Source organism: Neovison vison, chromosome 2, assembly GCF_020171115.1.
Source record: "Neovison vison isolate M4711 chromosome 2, ASM_NN_V1, whole genome shotgun sequence".
NCBI classification, from domain to species: domain Eukaryota; kingdom Metazoa; phylum Chordata; class Mammalia; order Carnivora; family Mustelidae; genus Neogale; species Neogale vison.
This window is the reverse complement of record NC_058092.1, coordinates 237,802,396-237,820,960: the sequence shown is the minus strand read 5'-3', so window position 1 is coordinate 237,820,960 and position 18,565 is coordinate 237,802,396. Positions and strand designations below refer to the sequence as shown.

Here is an 18,565-nt window from a genome sequence, read left to right as displayed (position 1 = left end):
TGTGGAACCATGTCCGTGTGGTTCCCTGGGTGCCCTCCCGTCCTGCTGGGGACAGCGGTCCCACCTGCGGCCTCCCGGTGGGCAGGAGAGTCTGGGAGCGTTGGAGGCACGGGGAGCAGCACTCGGAATGGGTTGCTTGGGTCACTCAAGGCTCATTGTGCGTTTATAAACACACGGTGACTTTTTAGCCGAAATTCAGGACACACAAGGTTGGGGAGTGACATCTAAATTCATTTAAGTGACAATAGTTACACAAATACAAACTTAGATCACATTTAGTTACGACCTTTAAAAGAAAGAGTCGATTACGGGAAAAGATGGAACCGTCAATCACAAATGTGTATTTCAGTGAAAGTGATCTCTCTGGTCAGTCTCCGGTGAGACCCCCTTAGTCATGGTTCAGCACAGCCAGCTCAGTGATGATCTACATCTCTTAATTTTTTTTTAAAGATTATTTATTTATTTATTTGACAGAGAGAGAGAGACCACAAGTAGGCAGAGAGGCAGCAGAGAGAGGAGGAAGCAGGCTCCCTGCTGAGCAGAGAGCCCGATGCGGGACTCGATCCCAGGACCCTGGGATCATGATCTGAGCCGAAGGCAGAGGCTTTAACCCACTGAGCCACCCAGGTGGCCCTACCTCTCTTAATTTTTAAAAACCTTCTTTACAAGCTTCCTAATAATTCATTTGAATTAGCAAAAGAAATCTCACCTCAGTGAGATTTTCCAGTCCCTGAAAGCTGCCGATCGTGAAAAACAACCCGTGGCTGTTAGCGGTCTCCTTCCGACACGAGTCTGTCCCGTCCTCGGCCCCTTTGCAAACCGAGTTCTCAGCTTCGTGCTGTCGAGGGAAGGACGGGCGCTCCTGACTTCCCTTCGGAGTTCTCCTCCTGTCAGACGGTCGGGGTGCCGGGCTTTCCAGACAGCCTGCAGGAAGCCTTTCTGCTTTGCCGGGCCTTTCTCTGCTGGGCAGAAGCCGCGTGGGGTCACGTTTGCTCCCGTCGCCGGTGCGCGTGGCGTCCTGCCCCTGCCACGTGACGTCATTGCCGGAGTCAGTGTCAGGACACTTTTCCCCGCGTTCTCCTCCGCAAGTTTGCATTTCAGACCTTACGTTTGGGTTTTTGGTCCACGTGCCACGCGTTTTTATGTGTGGTGTAAGCGAGGGCTGCAGTTTCATTCTTCCGATCCTGGGCTCCCGTCCCCCCAACAACGTTTGTTGAAGACACTTCCCTGCTGTGTGTTCTCTGCGCCGCGGTGAAGGCCCCTTGACCGTGATGTGTTTGTTCCTGGCTCTCTGTTCTGCCTCACAGGTGTACATGCCTGTGTGCATGCCAGGGCATACTTTTTTTGGTGACTGTGTTTTTGTAATATATTCGGAAGTCAGGAGGCGGGGGTGCCTTCAGCAGACACATGAGAAGACGCCCTAGATCGCTCACCACCAGGGAAATGCAAACCCAAAGCACGATGAGATCTCACCTCATAGCTGGGGGGTGGCCACTCATAAGAACCGAAAGACACTGAGAGCTGGCGAGGCCGGGGCCACAGGAGCCCTCGTGGGCTGCTGGTGGGCACACGAACTGATACAGCTGCTCTGGAAAACGGTACAGAGGTTTCTCAAAAAGTTAAAAATTGAGCTGCCGTATGATCCGGCAGCTCCAGTCCTGGGTATGCGCCCGAAGGAGCTGAAGCCAGATCTCGAAGTGCGTTTGGCTCTCCGACACTCATCGCGGCCCGAGTCGCAGGAGCCAGACTTGGAAACAGTCCTAGTGTCCGACCGCACATACGTGGGTGAGAAAGGGGCACATACACCCGATGGAGTACTATTCAGCCTAAAAAGGAGGAGATCCGGCATTACCCGACGACAGGGAAGAGCCTGGAAGACGTTTTGCTGAGTGACGTGTGCCAGTCACTGAAGGACGAATACTGCGTCATTCCGCTAAAGGAAGGCGTTGACAGGAGGCTGGGGGAAGCAAAGGGCGAGCGGGTGCGGGGAGGGAGGACCTGTGTCTCAGCGGGAACAGCTCCAGCTGCGAGACGGTTACGCTGGGGAGCTCGGCTGTGAATGCAGGAACCACAGCCCATAGTACGAATTGGGCACCTGGACGTCGGAGACGCTAGAGCTCACGTTAAGCATTCTTATCACAACAACAACAAAAACACCAAACCCAAACCCAAACCCAAACCCCGCGTGTCGCTACAGCAGCACTCTGGAGGGAGGGTTCTGCTCGCGCTCTGTCTTTCCCTTTGGGTCCAGACACGGCTGCTCCCAGAGGGTCCTCTGTTCCGTGGTCACTGCTGGAGGGTTTTCTCACACTCCCCGTGGCCAGCAGCTTCTCCCTGAGCTTAGGGATGCACCCCGACAACAGAGCAGGGGGCACTTCTCACAGAGACCCTTTATCTCCCCAGACAGTTCCCCTTACAGCACGGTCTCGCTGGCGTCCAGGTAAGTGATGGACGCGCTCACGACCTGCGCTCTCAGAGTTCAGGCTGCAGAGACGCCCACGCCAGCGACCACCCCGCCCAGACTGCAGATTCTGACAGCTGATCACCCACGTCCCACAACGAAGTCCCCACACGAGGGGAAACGCTCCCACCAGGCCCCTGCGGGCTCCAGGTCTCATTCTGGAAAACACCTCCCTGCACATAGAGGCTAGACCTGAAGTTCCGACCCAGTGTCCCCCAAAACCCCAAGAAGAGCAGTTGTGGCCTCCACAGACTCCGTAAGTCCCACAGCAGCTGAGCGGTATCGACAAGCTGTCTTACTCTGTGCCCGTCCAAGAACCTTTGGGTCGTAACAAAAAATGACATTTTGGCACAATTTATAGAAATCATGAGATTGTTAGATGTGGAATTTGGAAGGTGGGAAATGTTTATTGCACAAGCGATCGCCACCAACACCCGATCGGCATTTTAAGCAGACATGCTTGGGAAACGTTCTAAGGACATGTATTCTTTCCTCAAAGTCAGTGAAAGATTTCCAAACGCTTGTCTGATACTTAATTTATCTAGGACACTGTTGGGCTCCTCTGACCCTCAGTGTCCTGGTCTAAGCTCCTACGTCAACCCTGTATTCTCATAGGAATACTTGTAACATGGGAATAGGCGGTGGTATCTGGGGTGACGCTGGCCTGATGAGACCGTGCAGACCCGACGCCAGGCCTGGGGCTCGGGCTCCTGGTGGCTTCCTCTGGGGCGTGGTCGCCTTGGCTGCCTGTCCTGGGGATGCCCAGAAGGTCCGGGAGCTGTGGCTGGTCATCTTGCCTCCCACCGGGGCTCAGAGCCACCGACTGGCCTGTGTGGGGTCCACGGACCCCTGCTCTCTCAGCTGCAGGTGCTCGGACCGCTCTGAGGGGGATCGACCCCTGCTTGATCAGACGTCTCCTGAAGCTGCCTTGCCCCTGCTTCTCCCATCCTGCTCCTTCCTCTTGAGGGGCCCATCCATGCTCCCTGGCACAGGTGCTCCTGCTTCGGGCTCCCTCCCAGCGGACCTGGCCAGAGTTCAGGGCAGAGCATATTTTGCAGGGTGGGAAGGATGCTGGCGGCCAGGCAAAGAGAGGGTGGGCTGCAGGGGACAAGCACTCGTGACTAAAGGAACATCTGCTGCTGCTGTCACTAACTAGTTTAAAAATCTAACACAAATATGACCCCGGACTCACACTTAATTCTGGGGAGAGCATGCATGTGTGTGATACACTGTATTTTTCTTTTGTCTTTTTGTATTTAAGATGTTCCCTCAGATATTAACGTGGAATAAGGAGCACGTTGGCTTCGTAGCACAACCCAAGGTCTGTGGGGACAGCTGCGCCTGGCTCTGTCCATGCACGTCCTGGATGCTTTGAGCAGAGCAGCTTGGGGAGTCCCCACATGGTCCCCCAAGACAGGAAGGGTCATCTGCTCTGGAGACAGGGAGGGCAGGTGCCTGGCTGAGGCCATGGGGCAGGTCGGTGCTGGAAGCAGGGATCGCCCCCAGCTGAGGGGCTCCGAAGCTCCCGGCGGTGCCCGCGCGGTTCTGCTTGCCTCATGCTCTCTATGCCATGAACAATCTCTCAGAATGATTTTTAAAATGAAACCTGGATGCTAACTCCTGTTTCTTTGGTGGCTTCTTAGAACTTAATTCCAATGTCCCATGTGTTACTTGAGGTGGACGATGTCATGTGTGGATTTTCAAGTGTCTTTAAAGCATGTTATAAAGCTTTCCTAGGATTGCATTTTTCTTTTCTGACTTCATTCTGTGGGTGAAGACTTCAATGTTTCAAGGATGATGACAAGGTCACCGTGCCGTTGTCCTGTATCCAGTCACACCGACTCAGCTGTCAGCCTGTGACGGCCCCGGCCCCGTCTACACAGGTCCTCTTCCTCGACACCCTGCATGGGGGGCTGGTAGCTCCGTTCCCCACCCGGGCGCTGAGGCAGGTGCCCTCATCCATGCTGGATATGAGGAAGTGGGTCGTAAACCCCAGGGGCAAAACCGAGCAAGGGTTGTCCTGGGCTTGCATGGGACGCAGGGAGGATGTGTCACGGGGAGGGGCCCGGAGCTGGGCAGAGCTCCCTCGCACCCAGAAGGGTTTGGGGCACATCCACAGGGTCAGCTTGAACTGATTTTATTGACCTTTGAGAGCCTCAGGAGCTCCAGCCACCACGAGGCCTGCTGTGTGCTTGGCCAGCTGAGCTCTGTGAGGCGGGTGCGTGTGCCAAGGGGCTGGGGGAGTCACTGAGGTCCCCTTCCTGCTCCTGGGCCCTATGCCTACAGCTCCCGAAGGTCCATCTTTCCCAGCTCTGAGTCCACCACCCGCCGCCTGGTCCTGCACTGTGCCCTGAGCTGTGTCCCTGGTGTCTGGGTGACCCTCTCCTGGGTGACAGCCCAGCGGGCCGCGGAAGAAAGAACACCTGCTGTGAGGTCGGAACTCACTTCACCCCTAATCTGACCACGTCAGCCCCTGTCCGAGTGCTGCTGTGCTTGCCTCTTCCTCAGCGCTGGTCCTGAGCCAAGTCGTCAAAGTTGAAAAACTCAGAGTCAGCCCAGCCGGGGAAATGCTGTCCCCAGAACTGGAAGGGGCACGTCCCTCATGTGGCCCAAGAAGGACTTGTCACTCTGGCTGCAAAAGACCCAAACAACCAGGGCCGGCTGCTAAGTCAGGAGCTGTCTTTGGGGCGGCCGAGAGGCCCCGCTGGCTAGTGCCTGACTCTTGGTTTCAGTTCGGGTCACGATCTTGGGGTCGTGGGATTGGACCCTGCATGGGGCCCCTCTTGGAATCTGCCTGAGATGCTCTCTCTCCCTCTGCCCCTCCCCAGACCCCGTTCGCACCCCCCCCCTCTCTCAACGGATATTGAGATAAATCAGCGGATGGATAAATACGTAACAAATGGAGGGATAAATCTTTTAAAAAAGAAAAAAAAAAACGAAAGAAAAGGAAAAAAAAAAAACAAAAAAGAAACTCTTTGGTTTTTGGTTGGAGCATAAGCCTGGGTCGTCCTGCATGTTCCCTGCCGTGAGCAGCTTCCAGAATCTGGGGAAAAGCAAGTCCCCAGGCAGGGTCCCTGACCCCGACAGGGAGAGATCTGGACTTCCTGCTGTGTCGCACACCAAGTGCGGGGTCACTGCCGGCCTGGAGGGGGGCCGCACGTGGGAATGAAGCAATCAGCAAAGACAGCGCCCAGCATGGAGGAAAGGGAGCTCCCACCCTCTGGACCTCCTGCCGCTGCTGGCCGCTGGCTGGTGGGGCTAGGGAGGGGGCGCGGCCATTCCAGCCCTTACCTAGCCCCACTGTCCTACAAACCGTGTTGCACTGGAGGGGAGCCGGTGGGACCAGAAAGCCCACCGCCGGCCTTGAGCACGGATTCCTCTGGCTTCTAAGGCAACCACAAGGATGGGTGATACCTGATGGCGGGGAACAAAGAAGCATACTTGTTCTTTGTTTTTCTTGCTCTATTTCCCTCAAGCTAAATCAGAAAAAATACTTCCGGGGGATTTTTACGTAAGTGACACTGACGGGAGGTGGGGAACATCCCTGACGTGTGGCACCAGAGGCCAAGGCCATGGTGTTGTAACATAAACGCATGACGACATGTGTCCAGGAGCGAGGCTGAGGGGCCTGTGTCAGCCGTCTCAGCTGATGTAGGGACAGGAGTTAGAGAAAGTGGGCGTCTCTCGCACCGTCATCCCGCTCCCTCTGCCTTTCCCCCAGCTTCGCGGGGGTCTGCTGGCTTTGCAGTGGGGTTGCTCCGGGAGGGGAGATCATGTCCTTGAGGAAGACCGTAGGTTGCGGAGCTGTGGGCCCTGCGGGGGCATGAAGGCCGTCTCTGGAAGGGCCGGGCTGCCGGAGACCCCGGGTCTCCCCCAGGCCTGGCTGCTCCCCGCCACGCACCCAGGCCCTTCGAGCCTTGACAGACCCTCAGACATCCTGAGGCGACAGGGGAGGCATGAGAGCGGACCGCCTCCGCTCCGTGTGCGGTAGGGATGACGGCGCGGGCAGGACCCCCGGCACAACACTGCGGCGGCTCCGGATCCTCAGGACGACACCACGGCCCCCTCCCGGCCTTGTCCCCCAGAGGAGCCGCGGGCGCACGCACTGGCTTCCGGGGCCCACCCGGGTCTCAGCGGGTGGCTGGGCAGGTGGCAGCGTCCCGTGGCGACGAGCCAGCGGCCGTCCTCTGTCAGGCACCCGGGTCAGGACGCGCAGCCCTGTCCTTGCGGTCGGAAGGCCGTGGTGCCTGTTGTTCCGAGGGCAGAGCACGCACCCACCGAGCGCCAACTCGCACGGCCCACCTGCCCCGCCCCTGCAGAGCTAAGGGGACCCCCCCCCGGGAGAGGGAACCGCCTCTCGGGGAGACCTCAGGCCACACGCGGTGCCGCTCGGGGCCGTAGGTTCAAGTCCACGAGAAGGGAGGGAGCAGGGGGGGCTGCGTGGGGCCCGGAGCCTCCCGAAACGCGCCCGGCCCCGGGCAGGCAGGGGCGGCGGGCCGCGGGCTCCGTGGCTCAGTGGGCACGGCGGCTTCACAGATTCAGGAGGAGCGTGGCCGGCTTCTGTCTGAAGGACGTCCCCGGAGACCACCGCCATTTGATCTATTTTTGATTAAAATATAAAAATTAAAAATTAAATCAGACGGTAGTAGAACTCCTTGGGGAACACACACTTCGGTTATGAATGTTCCCTACAGGAACCATGAGACTCTCTCAGCAGCGTTGTCTCGGCCGTGGGTGGTCGTTTTACGAGACACGTAATTAAAGTGAACCGCGGCGAGAACCAGCAAATGCCTCCCCCGGCGTGTGGACCGCGGGCCGGTGCTTCGGGAGCGGCCCTGGCTGGGGCGGCACCTGGCGGAGGGGACACAAGGGGCTGCCGGCAGAGTGGGACCTCTCAGCGCCCAGCAGGGCCCTTCCGCCCGCCAGTACCCGGGCTGCCCCACCGCACGCGCATCGGCCGCGGAGCGCACCTGCTCCTCCCCCCTGGCGGCCGGCGCTCGCTTCGCGTCCTGTCGCCCAAGTCCGCGCAGGTGGATTTCCTGGGAAAGCTTTGCGGATCTGGTCGGCTTCTCCGTGTCAGGTGGCTTGGGTCTGCCTCGGAACCACGGGGAAGCACCTTCGAGGGGTAGAGGGTGGCCGCCTCGAATTCGGATCCCCGACCCCGCAGCTGACGGACACGCGCCCCGCTGGCCTGATGGGACGTGACTCTGAGTCACGACTTCGTCTCCATCGGCCGGGTTTGTGACTGGACAGGCCGAGGCTGCCTAACGGCGATGTCGGGTCTGCACTCACTTTCTGAGACCTCTGCCTCTGACGAAAGTGCCACAGAGCAACAGCGTTTCTGGACGAAAGGTCTTAGCCTGGCCACCAGCAACGCTGTGCCGCGGTTTCTAGGCAGAGAAACGTGCGAGGGTGCCGGGTCCAGAGGTGGCCGTGGAAACACCGCTGCAGGGTGGGGAGCGGTGCCGGCCACGTCTCGGAGCCCACTCAGGTGGGACCCGTACCTTTCTGATGACCTGCTGGTGTCAGCCAACCTGCGACATGTGCTGATGTCCCTTTCTGTTGTCAGAGGTTGTGGCACCGGTACCAGGTGTAGTCATTTGGTTTGGACATCCTCCGATGAGCACGGGGGGCAGGCCGCGGCACAGCCCCGGGCAGGAGGGAAGAAGCCAGGAGTGCCTGGTTCATGGTGACGGGCCTTCCCCAGAGCCTGCCCTGCTGGGAAACACCTTCAGGGTCCCCAGTGGTCAGGCCTGGCCTGAGGATGAAGCTGGTCTCTGCCCTCCAGGGAAACCCAAGTCCCTGGGTCACGTCCCAAACTTTCTTCAGGGGTGAGTCTTGCTCACTTCCCCGGGCCCCAGGCCCTGGCCGTGGCTCCATGGGGGCTGCCTCGCCATGGCTGTGACCATCTGCTGAGCTCAAGCACCTGAGGGGAGAGGGCTGCACGTCGGAGCCGGGTGCCTGCCGTGTGCAGGCTGAGAGGTGCGGTCTCAGGAGGCCCCGGAGCTCTGCCCCTCACATCGCTGACGTACTGTTGGGAGCTGCGGACTGCGAGGACCCGTGGGGCTGGTTGCCCATGAGCCTCAACCCTCAGAGTTTCAAATCCGTCATGTGCAAACTAGTAAACTGCCCATCATCGACAAGGTGCAAGCAGGTCTTTCCTGCAGGAGGCCGTGCTCTGCGCTGCTCCGGGGCCTCGGTCCTTCCTTTCGGTTTAAGCAGTGGGTAGACCGATGCCCTGGTTATGCAGAGGCGAGGAGGTGTGGGGTCTTCTGGGAGATCACAGGCGCCGTGGGGGTGTGCCGTGTCTCAGCTGCTCAGGGACCCAGAAAGCAAAGGGTGACCCGGGGCGGTGGGCTTTCTCCCACGTGCACACGGGACCTGGCACTTGCTATAAACGACATCTTTTTAAAACTCTGTTTCCCACTGGTTCTTCCGGTGGCTGGTATGTGGGAGGAGTTTTAGGTCTTTATAGATGTGCTCTATCTGGCCGCCTGATACAGCTTCTTGAGGGTTTTTAATATTTTAACAAGTTAATTCTCCTAGATTTTCTAAGAACGCCAACAGCTTATAGTGATGACTGATTGGGTTAAGCGTGTCGGCACCTCAACCCCCTTATTTACCTGCTTTTACTTTTTACTCCTGGCAGGTGCTTTCCGAAGCTTCTGTTGCGGGAGGTTCAGGTGTGCTCCCAAGCGGAGCGGAGACCTGGCCGCCCCGTGCGTCGTCCAGCGTCGTCAGGTTCCGACTCGGCCTGACTTGCGGCTCCCCCCTCCTTCAGAACGTGCGTCCCGGGGTGTATGAAGCAAATCCAGGGCATTCACGGGTCCCCCCCAAAGGCCCCAGGTATCTTTCGCAGGGGAGGCTTCCTTGGCGTTGCTGTCACCGGCGCTGTAGCTCCCCAGACGCCGACTCCCCGGGATCACCTGACGCTCACTCTTCCTCTGGTGACGAGGTCAGCCCGCCTTCCTCCTGGACCTTCTTCCCGCTCTTCCGTGGCCGGTTTCCTGCCTCTCACATCAGCTAGACGTGGGCGTTCTACCTTCAGCTGGAGCGATGAAGACGGTGTGCCTGAGGAGGGTCTGAGAAGTGAGCAGATCTGGAACAGAGACGGGGTCAGGCATTCAGGGCGAGGGGGCAGCACGGCCGCGGGGAGAGCGCCAGCGCCGAAGGTGTCTCCGTGGAGAGGCTCATTTGAGTGGCTTGGGCAGCTCCAAGGAGAAGCTCCAAGTGGCTCCCAAGGCTTCAGCCCGAGACCCACCAGCCCAGAGACACATAGGGCCAAGACTTAGAGAAAACAGAGAGTAAATGGATCACAGGATCACTTCTGAAAAAACAAGCTGAAGAAAACACATGTCCATTTATAAACTCTCCTAAAAATGCAAATGCAATCCAAGTAGCAGAGTTTTTGTCTTCTAATATATTTCCTTGGTCGTTAACATAGTTGGTCCAGACTGTCCTGAGAGGCTAGCACGTGCAGAACGAACTTCCCATCCACCTGGCAACGAAGCAGCATCTGGCTTAGCACAAACCCTGGTCCAGCCTGGAGACAGGCTGTGCTCTGTCTCGTGTCTTCCTCCTCCACCCCCTCCCCAATGCCGTCAACACTGCTGGCGGGTCTGTGTGTGTGGGTGGGTGTGCGCGCGTGTGTGTCTGTGTGTGAGTGTGCACCGGCACAAATCTGGCTCGTGATTTCAAGATGAACAATTCCCGTAGCCCGTGCACTATTGACGGACACTGGGTTGCTCTTCAACTTTGCCTACAGCAAACATGCTAAAATTCATAGGTTAGAGTATGCAAATCTGATCTAGATAGTTTACTATCAAATTGGCAAGAATTTTTAAAAAGTGCAATTCTTAGTGCTGGTAAATGTAGAAAAGGCATCGGTCACTCTCGGTCGCCGGGAACGGTGTCGCAGTCACTTTGGATGGCAGTTTGGCAACATCTGTTAACGTGTAAAATGCTTCTGGTCTTCGGTTAATTCTGGCTTTCTTGGGAAGTGAGTCTGTGCATAGATTTGTGCCCAAAGGTGCTTTGTGAGCTCGGCTCCCCAGATCTCCTGAAAGGATCTTCCGAGCCCAGACTCCGCATGTGGAAACTGGTGCCCCAAGAGGTTCAGCGTGCGGCGCCGTGTGTGCTCAGGGATACGGTGGGAGTTTGCCGCTCTGCATTCTGTCTCCAACACAGCTTCTCCGGGGCAAGATGTCGGCTCAGGAACGCTGTCTCCTTCCAAGTGACACCGCTGTCGCAGACTGCCCTTCAGGGGTCAGAAGGAGGTAATGCCATTCGGGACCTCAGGGGTCTGGGGGTGGCTGTGGGGTCCTCTTCAAGGCCCAGCCTCCCTCTCATGTTGGCTCCTGCCCAAGACTGGTCCCCTGAGCAAGGGGGCCCACGCGGTTCCCCAAAGCCCTCCCAGCCCTCAGTGCCCCCCAAACACTGTGCCTCCTGCCCCACCACAGCGGCCTCTGCATTCTGTTCCGTTGAGTAAAGTGCTGACCATCGTGGTCTCGCGGGGTGGGGCGGGGCAGGGGAGACTCACCGAAGGCTTTTACTGCTGTCTTACCTCTCATTGGAAGAAGAATTACGAGAACTGGACACCACTATGCAGTGTCCGTAAACCGAGTGACCTGCGGCCTCAGCGGCTTTGCCGAAGGACACGGCCTTCACCTCAGAGAGAGCCACGTGTTCACGTGTGCCTTGCACGGCAGGCAAGCAGATGTTGGGACGCAGTTACCAGAGCGCTGTGGGCTGCTTGGCAAGCTGCTGGCTGGCACAGGGGCATCTCTAGCCCAGGAGGGAGTGAGGTCTGGGGCCCCTGACCCCAGGCCTTCTAGTGCCGCTGGTAGCCCAGTTTCCCAGCATTCCCCTCCAGAGCTGGCACCCAGGGTTGGACTGCTCCAACCCCAGCTCCTGGCATCCTCATGGGTACATCTGCTCTCAGGCTCATCCCAGGAGAAGGGAGAGGGGCAGAGGCCGGGGGCTCCTTCCTGGAGCACCCACAGCCCGCTGCCGGCTGTGGAGCCAGCATGCCCAGGCAGGCCGCTTCCTTACCCCAGGCCCCGTGCCCCGAAGCTGTGCACTTTGCCACGTCTGTCACTGGACCATGCCATGGGGACAGCAGTTCATGGACCTCCAAAGTGCCTGTCCCCAAACAAAAGAGCGTATGAGAAGCCCAGAGCTTTCCTAGAGGTAGAGAGGCATCCTATCGTCTGCGGTTTATGAATGAGAAAACCGGCCCAGGTTGTAAGCTGACTTGAGGGCTCAGCCAGATGGGACAGAGCAGCACCGGGTAGGGCTTCCATCTCCATTCCTGGCTGCCAGGGGACAAACTCTCCCAGTCTGTCTGTGAGGGAGGGTCTCCGGGAACATGCGGTTTTCGGTGCTAACCTGGGGACATTCCAGGCACCCTGGCAGCAGTTACTCACTGTGCCCAGCCTCTCCCAGGGTGCTCCTAGGTCCTCCCTCCCAGCTGGGACGCTGCCTCCAAGCTCAGAGCCCCGTGGTTCATGGGTTCCTTCTGGGTGACCGTACCTGCCTCCTCCACCCCCACCCCCATCCCATCAAGGCTGGTCATGGGAGAGTGCACACAGTGGGTGCTCGGCGGTTGTGTCCCCTGGAGCACTGAGTAGGCAGTGGGCAGGACCTGCGGAGGAGAGCCAGGAGGCAGCCTAGTGCCCACCTCGTGAGCTGGGCAGTCCGAGGCCAGGGGTAGGGTGGAGGTGGGGAAGGACTAGGGCTGCTGCTGGGCCCCCTCCAGGCTGTGGACCCTGCCCATACCTCCCCACTGCCCTGGCTGGTCTTTGCATCCTATCATTTAAATTGGCCAAATACTAATTAAGAAATAATCCCCCCAAATCATTTTCCTCCCAGGCTACATGCCTGCATCTGGAGGCAAAGTCTGGAGGAAATGTTAACACGGGTAATGAGGACCTTGACTGTGACTCAAAGGACGGCCCTGCCAGGGCAGAAGCCTGGGCAGGAGCTGGCAGCCAGCCGGCGGATGCTCCTGGCTCACTTAGAACAGAAGAAGGGGCCTGTGGCAAAAGTCGAGGGGCCGGGGGTCTTTCCTAGACCTGTTACTCTCTAGTGGAATGCATTTCTCTCCCTAGGGCGGCATGCGACTGAGCATTTACCCCCAGTCAACGAATGAGAAGTTCTGAGCCAGGAACCCAAGTCTGTGCGGGCCCTCCACCCGGGGCGCTCCCCCAGCCTCCTGGCCCGGACACCTGGGGACCCACACCATCCCGCTCTGCCCATACCTGCTGGAAGTCAGGCCGCATGTTTCTCCCTGTCACCAAAGAATTAAAGACAACATCTTGGGTAGGAAGCTATTGTGGAGGGTGGAAGTTTCTGGCCAGGCAAATAAATTGGATTTAAGTATATTACAGTCATAATCTTTTTCTGCCTCTCTCCAGACGGTCTCTGTACATGGAGAAATGAGAATGTATTCGCAGACAAAGCGTGACCTGAGGGAGAAGCCTGCCGGAATCTGGATTTTCAATAACATAAGACAATAAAGCTTAGACTTCTAACCTGCTGCAATATGGTCAGAGTATAAAGAGCTTAGCTCCTAATAAAAGGGCAGGGCTTCCCCTCATATCTGAAGATCCGGACCCCCCAGAAGGACACTTCATAAAGATCGTAACGGGTTAGCCGGGATCATGCAGACACGAGGCCTTGTTGACCGATTGTCTGACAGTTGTCACCTACGGATCTGATATTAATAAGTCCCGTGTTGATTTCCTCGGGGTATTTTTGTCCCTGTAATTGCACATCTTCCTGTTGTGACCCTACACTGGGCGGCATGTTGCATGCATGTCGCTCCTTTTTTCCTGGGGTTTGTCCACCGTGATACGGCGTCTCCCTGAGTGGGGGGATGAACGGGCAGCAGCTGGATGGTGGCAAGGGCAAGCTCGTAGAGCACAGGACAGAGCCGCCTGAGCCACCCCATTCTCCCTGGGAGCTCGAGCACTCTGACACCTTCCACGGGAGGGAGCGGGGGAAATTCGGGATCGTCAGCCATCCTTTTGTGAATTTGTTTGCCTCTCCGACACTCTGCCAGGGGATGAATGGGTTAAGTGGTTCCCATGACAGTGTAATTGAGGCAGCGCATGTGAATCTACCGCATGAATATAATCACGTGAATGAAGCTGAGGGACAGCGCGGAGCTTGGTTAAAAGTCTTTGACACATAAAATGCCGCTGAGCCAGCAATGGAGCTGTGGAGAATTGGAATAGCCAGCAGCCGTCTGGCTTTCCATCCTCTCCCACAGTGTAGATGGCATTGCCCTGACCTCACCCCCCCCTTTCCACCCAGACTTTCTGGTGGCCCCGGGGCAGGTCCATGCCATGCTCTGCAATATCATCAGCACTTAAAATGACTTTGAGGCCAAGTATTCCAGAACAACTCAGTCCCATTTGCTGCTTTAGTCCTTGGGCTGCATCTCAGAAGAGCCCACCCCTTCCAAATGGGACACAGCTCTGCAGAAGCTTTCATTTGTGGGGTGGTCCCCAGTGGGGGAGAGGCAAGTGTGGGATGCCGGATGCTCTAGGAGAGGACTGTAGACTCTGCTAGGCACCCTCCTTCTCTGGGAACCCCTCCCTAGTCCACGTGGAGAAGGAAGACACAGGGAAACACACGCTAAGGTAGCCACATACCTATGTGCAGCCGTGCCATACTTCAGGAACTCAGAATACTTTCTGGAGTGATTTACACCAATCATGGAGCCATGTCTGCTTCCCCCTTTGATTGTCAAATCAAAGACCATTGAAATGTGGCATATTCACAGCAACACAATGGCTTGGGGAGGCTGATGAGGGGAAAGGGGCTGCACCCCATACGAAGTGCTGGATGAGGTGTCGGGGGTCCTGGGAGGAAACTGCCTACCTTGGGGCCGGCTCTTGGGAATGCCAACAGCTGAAGCTGAGCCACAGACCAGCCCCACCAAAACCATCTGGCACCCTCCGTCCATTGTGGTCCTGTGGTCCTGTGACAGGAGGTGTCAGGGTCTATGGGTGGTGCCCATGACCTATTGATCTTGGAAGACCAGAGCCCAAGACCCAAAGTGGGTTGAGTTCCTGGTCATATGGGCCTGAGGTAGGAGGCTGGTATTAGACACAATCCTCACTCACTCTGTGACGGTATCTTCCTGACCCTCGGGTTCCTCAACAGAGTATGATAATGACATGGGTGCCATTGGGCTTATCCACTGAATTAATCACAGCTGTTTAAGAAAGGGTGGTCCTCAGCCTTTACAGGGAAGTGTTACAGGATTGTTTTCCTCCCAAATTCATATGTTGGAGTCCTAACCTCCAGTACCTCTGAATGTGACTGTATTTGGAGACAGAGTCTTTAAAGGTAATTAAGGTTAAATGAGGTCATAGGATGGGCCCTAATCCAATATGACTCTTATCCTTTAAGAATAGGAAATCAGGACACAGGCACAGAGGGAAAACTGTGAAGATGCAGGAAAGCAATGGCCATCTACACACCAAGGAGAGATGCCTCAGGAGAAACGAAATGCACTGATGCCTTGATTTTGGACTTCTACCTTCCAGAACTGTGAGAAAATAGATTTCTGTTGTTTAAGCCATATAGTATGTGGTATTTTGTTAAGGTAGCCAGAGCAAACTAATGAAGGCAGGTTTGCTCTCAGATGCCTCTGGCTTCAGCCTAGAGGGTTGGCCTTTTATTCCTGCTCAGAGGCCTCCTAGCTTTGTGACCGGTGGGCAAAACACTGGTGTGTTAGAAACAAGCATAAGGGTATGGCCAAGTAAACTCCCATGAACCTAATCCTCTTGTAAATAAAAACACTGGAGCAAAGCATACAACCGAGGAAAAACCAACTCTATCCAAGTCTCTGGTCAACCCCCGAACTATGCATCCTTGTATGCAGACTCAGAGCATTAAAATAAAAGCAGATCTAAACTACAATTTGACCTGACATGAAAGAGACAGAGTTTGCAGTTTAAGTTCAGTAAAAACAAAAACAAAAACAAAACACAATCAACATTCTCTGGGATTAAAACAGCCCAGAATCTTTGCAACATAACATTCCCAATACATGACATTTTAAGATACAAACTAAACTTACTTGAAAATGTGATCTAGCCTCAAGAGAAAAGTCAGTCAACTGAGAACGATCCTGGATGATGCGAAGATGTTGGAATTAGAAGACAAGTATTTTTTAAATACCTAAAAATACTTAAAAGGCTATTATAACTGTATTCAATGAAATAAAATATGCTGGCAGTGAAAGAAGAGAAGGAATCTCAGCTAAAAATAGAAATCATGGAAAAATCAAATAGAAATTCTACTGAAAAAATGCAGTATCTAAAACTAAAAATTCTAATGCAGTATCTAAAAGTAGAAAATTGGCTTATTACTAGAATGGAGATCATGGATAAAATAGTGAGCAGACCTGAATATAAAAAGTATCAGTGTCCAACCTGAAAAAGAGAGAGAAAGTAGATTGGAAATAATGAACAGAGTGTCAGGAACCCTATCAGAAAGTCTACTATATATTTAATTTGAGTACCAAGAGAAGTGCTAGAGAATGTAGCAGAAGAAGTATCTAAAGATCTAGAGGCCAAGAAATTACCTAAATTTGGCAAACACATACATGTGAGTTTCAAAAGCTCAGCAAACCCTAAACAGGATAAATGTATATAAAACCACACCTAAGCCTCATAATCAAACTGCTGAAAATTAAAAGAAAGAGAGAACCGTTAAGGTAGTCAGAAAAAACCTATACACATTGAACTTGGAGGAGAAATACGGAAATACAGCAGACTTCTAATCCTAAACTATGGGGGCCAGAGGGCAGTGGAACAATATCTCCAAAGTGCTTAGAGAAAAGCCTGTCCACATAGGATTCTATGATCTGGGACAGTGTCCTTCAAAAATGAAAATATTTTCAGATTAAAGAACACATAGAAAATGTGTTGCTATTCATGAGAAATGCTAAAAGAAATTACTTGAAGGGAAGTAATAATAGTTGGAAATTCAGATTTTAGGGAATGAGTGAAGAGTATCATAACTGGGAAATATGTGGGTAATCATAAAAGAATTTTAAAATCTTAATTTCTTTAAAACACATAAGACTGTTTAAAACAAAAAAAATAACATCATTGTCTTCTGGAGTTTATTATGTATGTGGATTTCAGACCCATGACAACTATAACATAAAGGACTGGAAGCATATGGACCTATACATTTACAAGTTTTCTACATTTTACATATGATGGAACAGTATCAACTCCAGGTAGACTGAAAGGCTAAGATTTTTTGTTATGGATATCTTAATCCCTAAGCAACCGGTAACAGTGTAATGTAAAGAGAGCTAAAACATAGTAGATTAATTAAAATGGAATTTTAAAAAATATTCAGATAATCCAGAAGAAGACAGAAAATGAAGAACAGAGGAATAGGAAATAGAGGGAATAAACAGAAAACAAATAATAAATTAGCATACCTAAATTCAACCATATCACAAATTACATCAAATATTAGCAAATTGAGTATGCCACTTACAAGGCACAGATTGTAAGCATGGATTTTGAAAAGCAAAACCCACACCTTAGACTCATTAGGGCACTACAATTAAAAAAATAAGGACAAACAAAAAATAATGTGTTGACAAAAGTGTGGAGAAGTTGAAACTCTTTGCACACTATTAGTGGGAATGTAAAATAGTACAGCAGGTATGTAAACTAGTATGACAATTCCTTAAAAAATAAAATTACCATATGGTCCAGCAAGTCCATTTCTGAGAACACACCCAAGAGAACAAAAACAAGCAAAAAAGAAAGTATGGACGCAAAGAGACATTTGTATATACATCTGTTCATTAAAGCACTGTTCACAGTAGCCAAAACATGGCAGCACAACCCAGATGTCCATCCGTGGATGAACAGATAAAGGAAATGTGGTAAATCCATACAATGGAATATGAGCCTTAGAAGGGAGGAATTCTGAAGCAGGCTACAATGCATGAACCTTGAAGACATTTGCCAAGTGAGATAGGCCAGCCCATCATGAAAAGACAAATACTGGATGATTTCACTTACATGGGATATCTAGAAGAGTCAAACTCATAGAGATGAAAGTAAAATGGCAGTTTCACGGGATTGGAAGTGGTGTTGGGGTGGAGAAATAGGAGTTATGTGCTGGGTATAGAATTTCAGTTTTGCAAGATGAAAACATTCTAGAGGTCAGTTACTCAACAACGTGGATATATTTAGCACTACTGAACTGCACACTTAAAAGTGGTAAATTACACTTAAAGATCATAATAGTACATTTAAGGTGATAAATTTTATGTTATGTGTATTTTACCACAATTAAAAATAAAAATTAAAAATAGTAAGGCACAGCTGAAATAGTTATTTTAAATATATTACTTTAAAATGATTACTTGAATATGAAAACCCAGAAAGGCTGAGCAATTACATGGAAAAAGGTATGTGATGCAACCAATAGGCATAAGAACTCTGGCTACATTAATATCAGACAAAACAAACCTTCAGACAGAGAGCATTGAAAGAGATAAAGAGGGATATTTCATGGTGACAAAAGGTCAATTAGGAAAACATAATAATTATAAGTGTACAGGAACCTAATAAGATAAGAAGTAGAAATTCTCTAATCTTAGCAACTTTAACAGCCATTTCTCAGCACTTGATAGAAACAGAGAAAAAATTCAGCTAAAACACGGGTGATATGAAAACATTATCAACTACCTTGATGTAACTGATATTTCTACCATATGTGCAACTTCATAATACATGGTGTGTTCTGCAAGATGGATGGCCACACGCTGGGCCACATAAAAAGTCTTACTAAATTTAAGGAACTTTACTAATGCAGAAGATTTGCACTGACAAGTATGGAGTGAGATTAGGTACCAAGAGCAGGAAGAGATCTAGGAAAACCACCTGTGGTAGATAGAACAATGAATAAACCTGCCACCACCAGGTGTCCATGTCCTAATTCTTGGAACCCATGAATATGTCAAGTTATGTGAAAAGAGAAATTCAGATTACAGATGGAATTACGGTTGCTAATCTGCTTCCCTTAGGAGGGGAGATGATCCTGGATTGACTG

General features: G+C 52.8%; 1 protein-coding gene across 4 annotated transcripts in view; it reads left to right on the top strand.

The window, feature by feature from the left end:
- The window catches only part of C2H10orf143 (chromosome 2 C10orf143 homolog), an 85,356-nt gene that overhangs the window by 47,387 nt on the left and 19,404 nt on the right, over positions 1-18,565 (top strand). The window contains exons 4-6 of one of the 4 annotated variants that reach the window (XR_006383379.1): positions 10,649-10,737; positions 12,571-12,781; positions 12,877-13,003. The exons of 1 other annotated variant lie outside the window; for it this stretch is intronic. Coding sequence is in view for 2 of the 3 variants with exons in the window: in XM_044240753.1 (XP_044096688.1) it covers positions 10,649-10,737; positions 12,877-12,901 (114 nt within the window). In the remaining variant the exon portion in view is untranslated. Of the gene's footprint in view, positions 1-10,648; positions 10,738-12,570; positions 12,844-12,876; positions 13,004-18,565 lie in introns of those variants that run through there. 2 more of the 4 variants (XM_044240753.1, XM_044240754.1) reach the window with 2 other exon arrangements.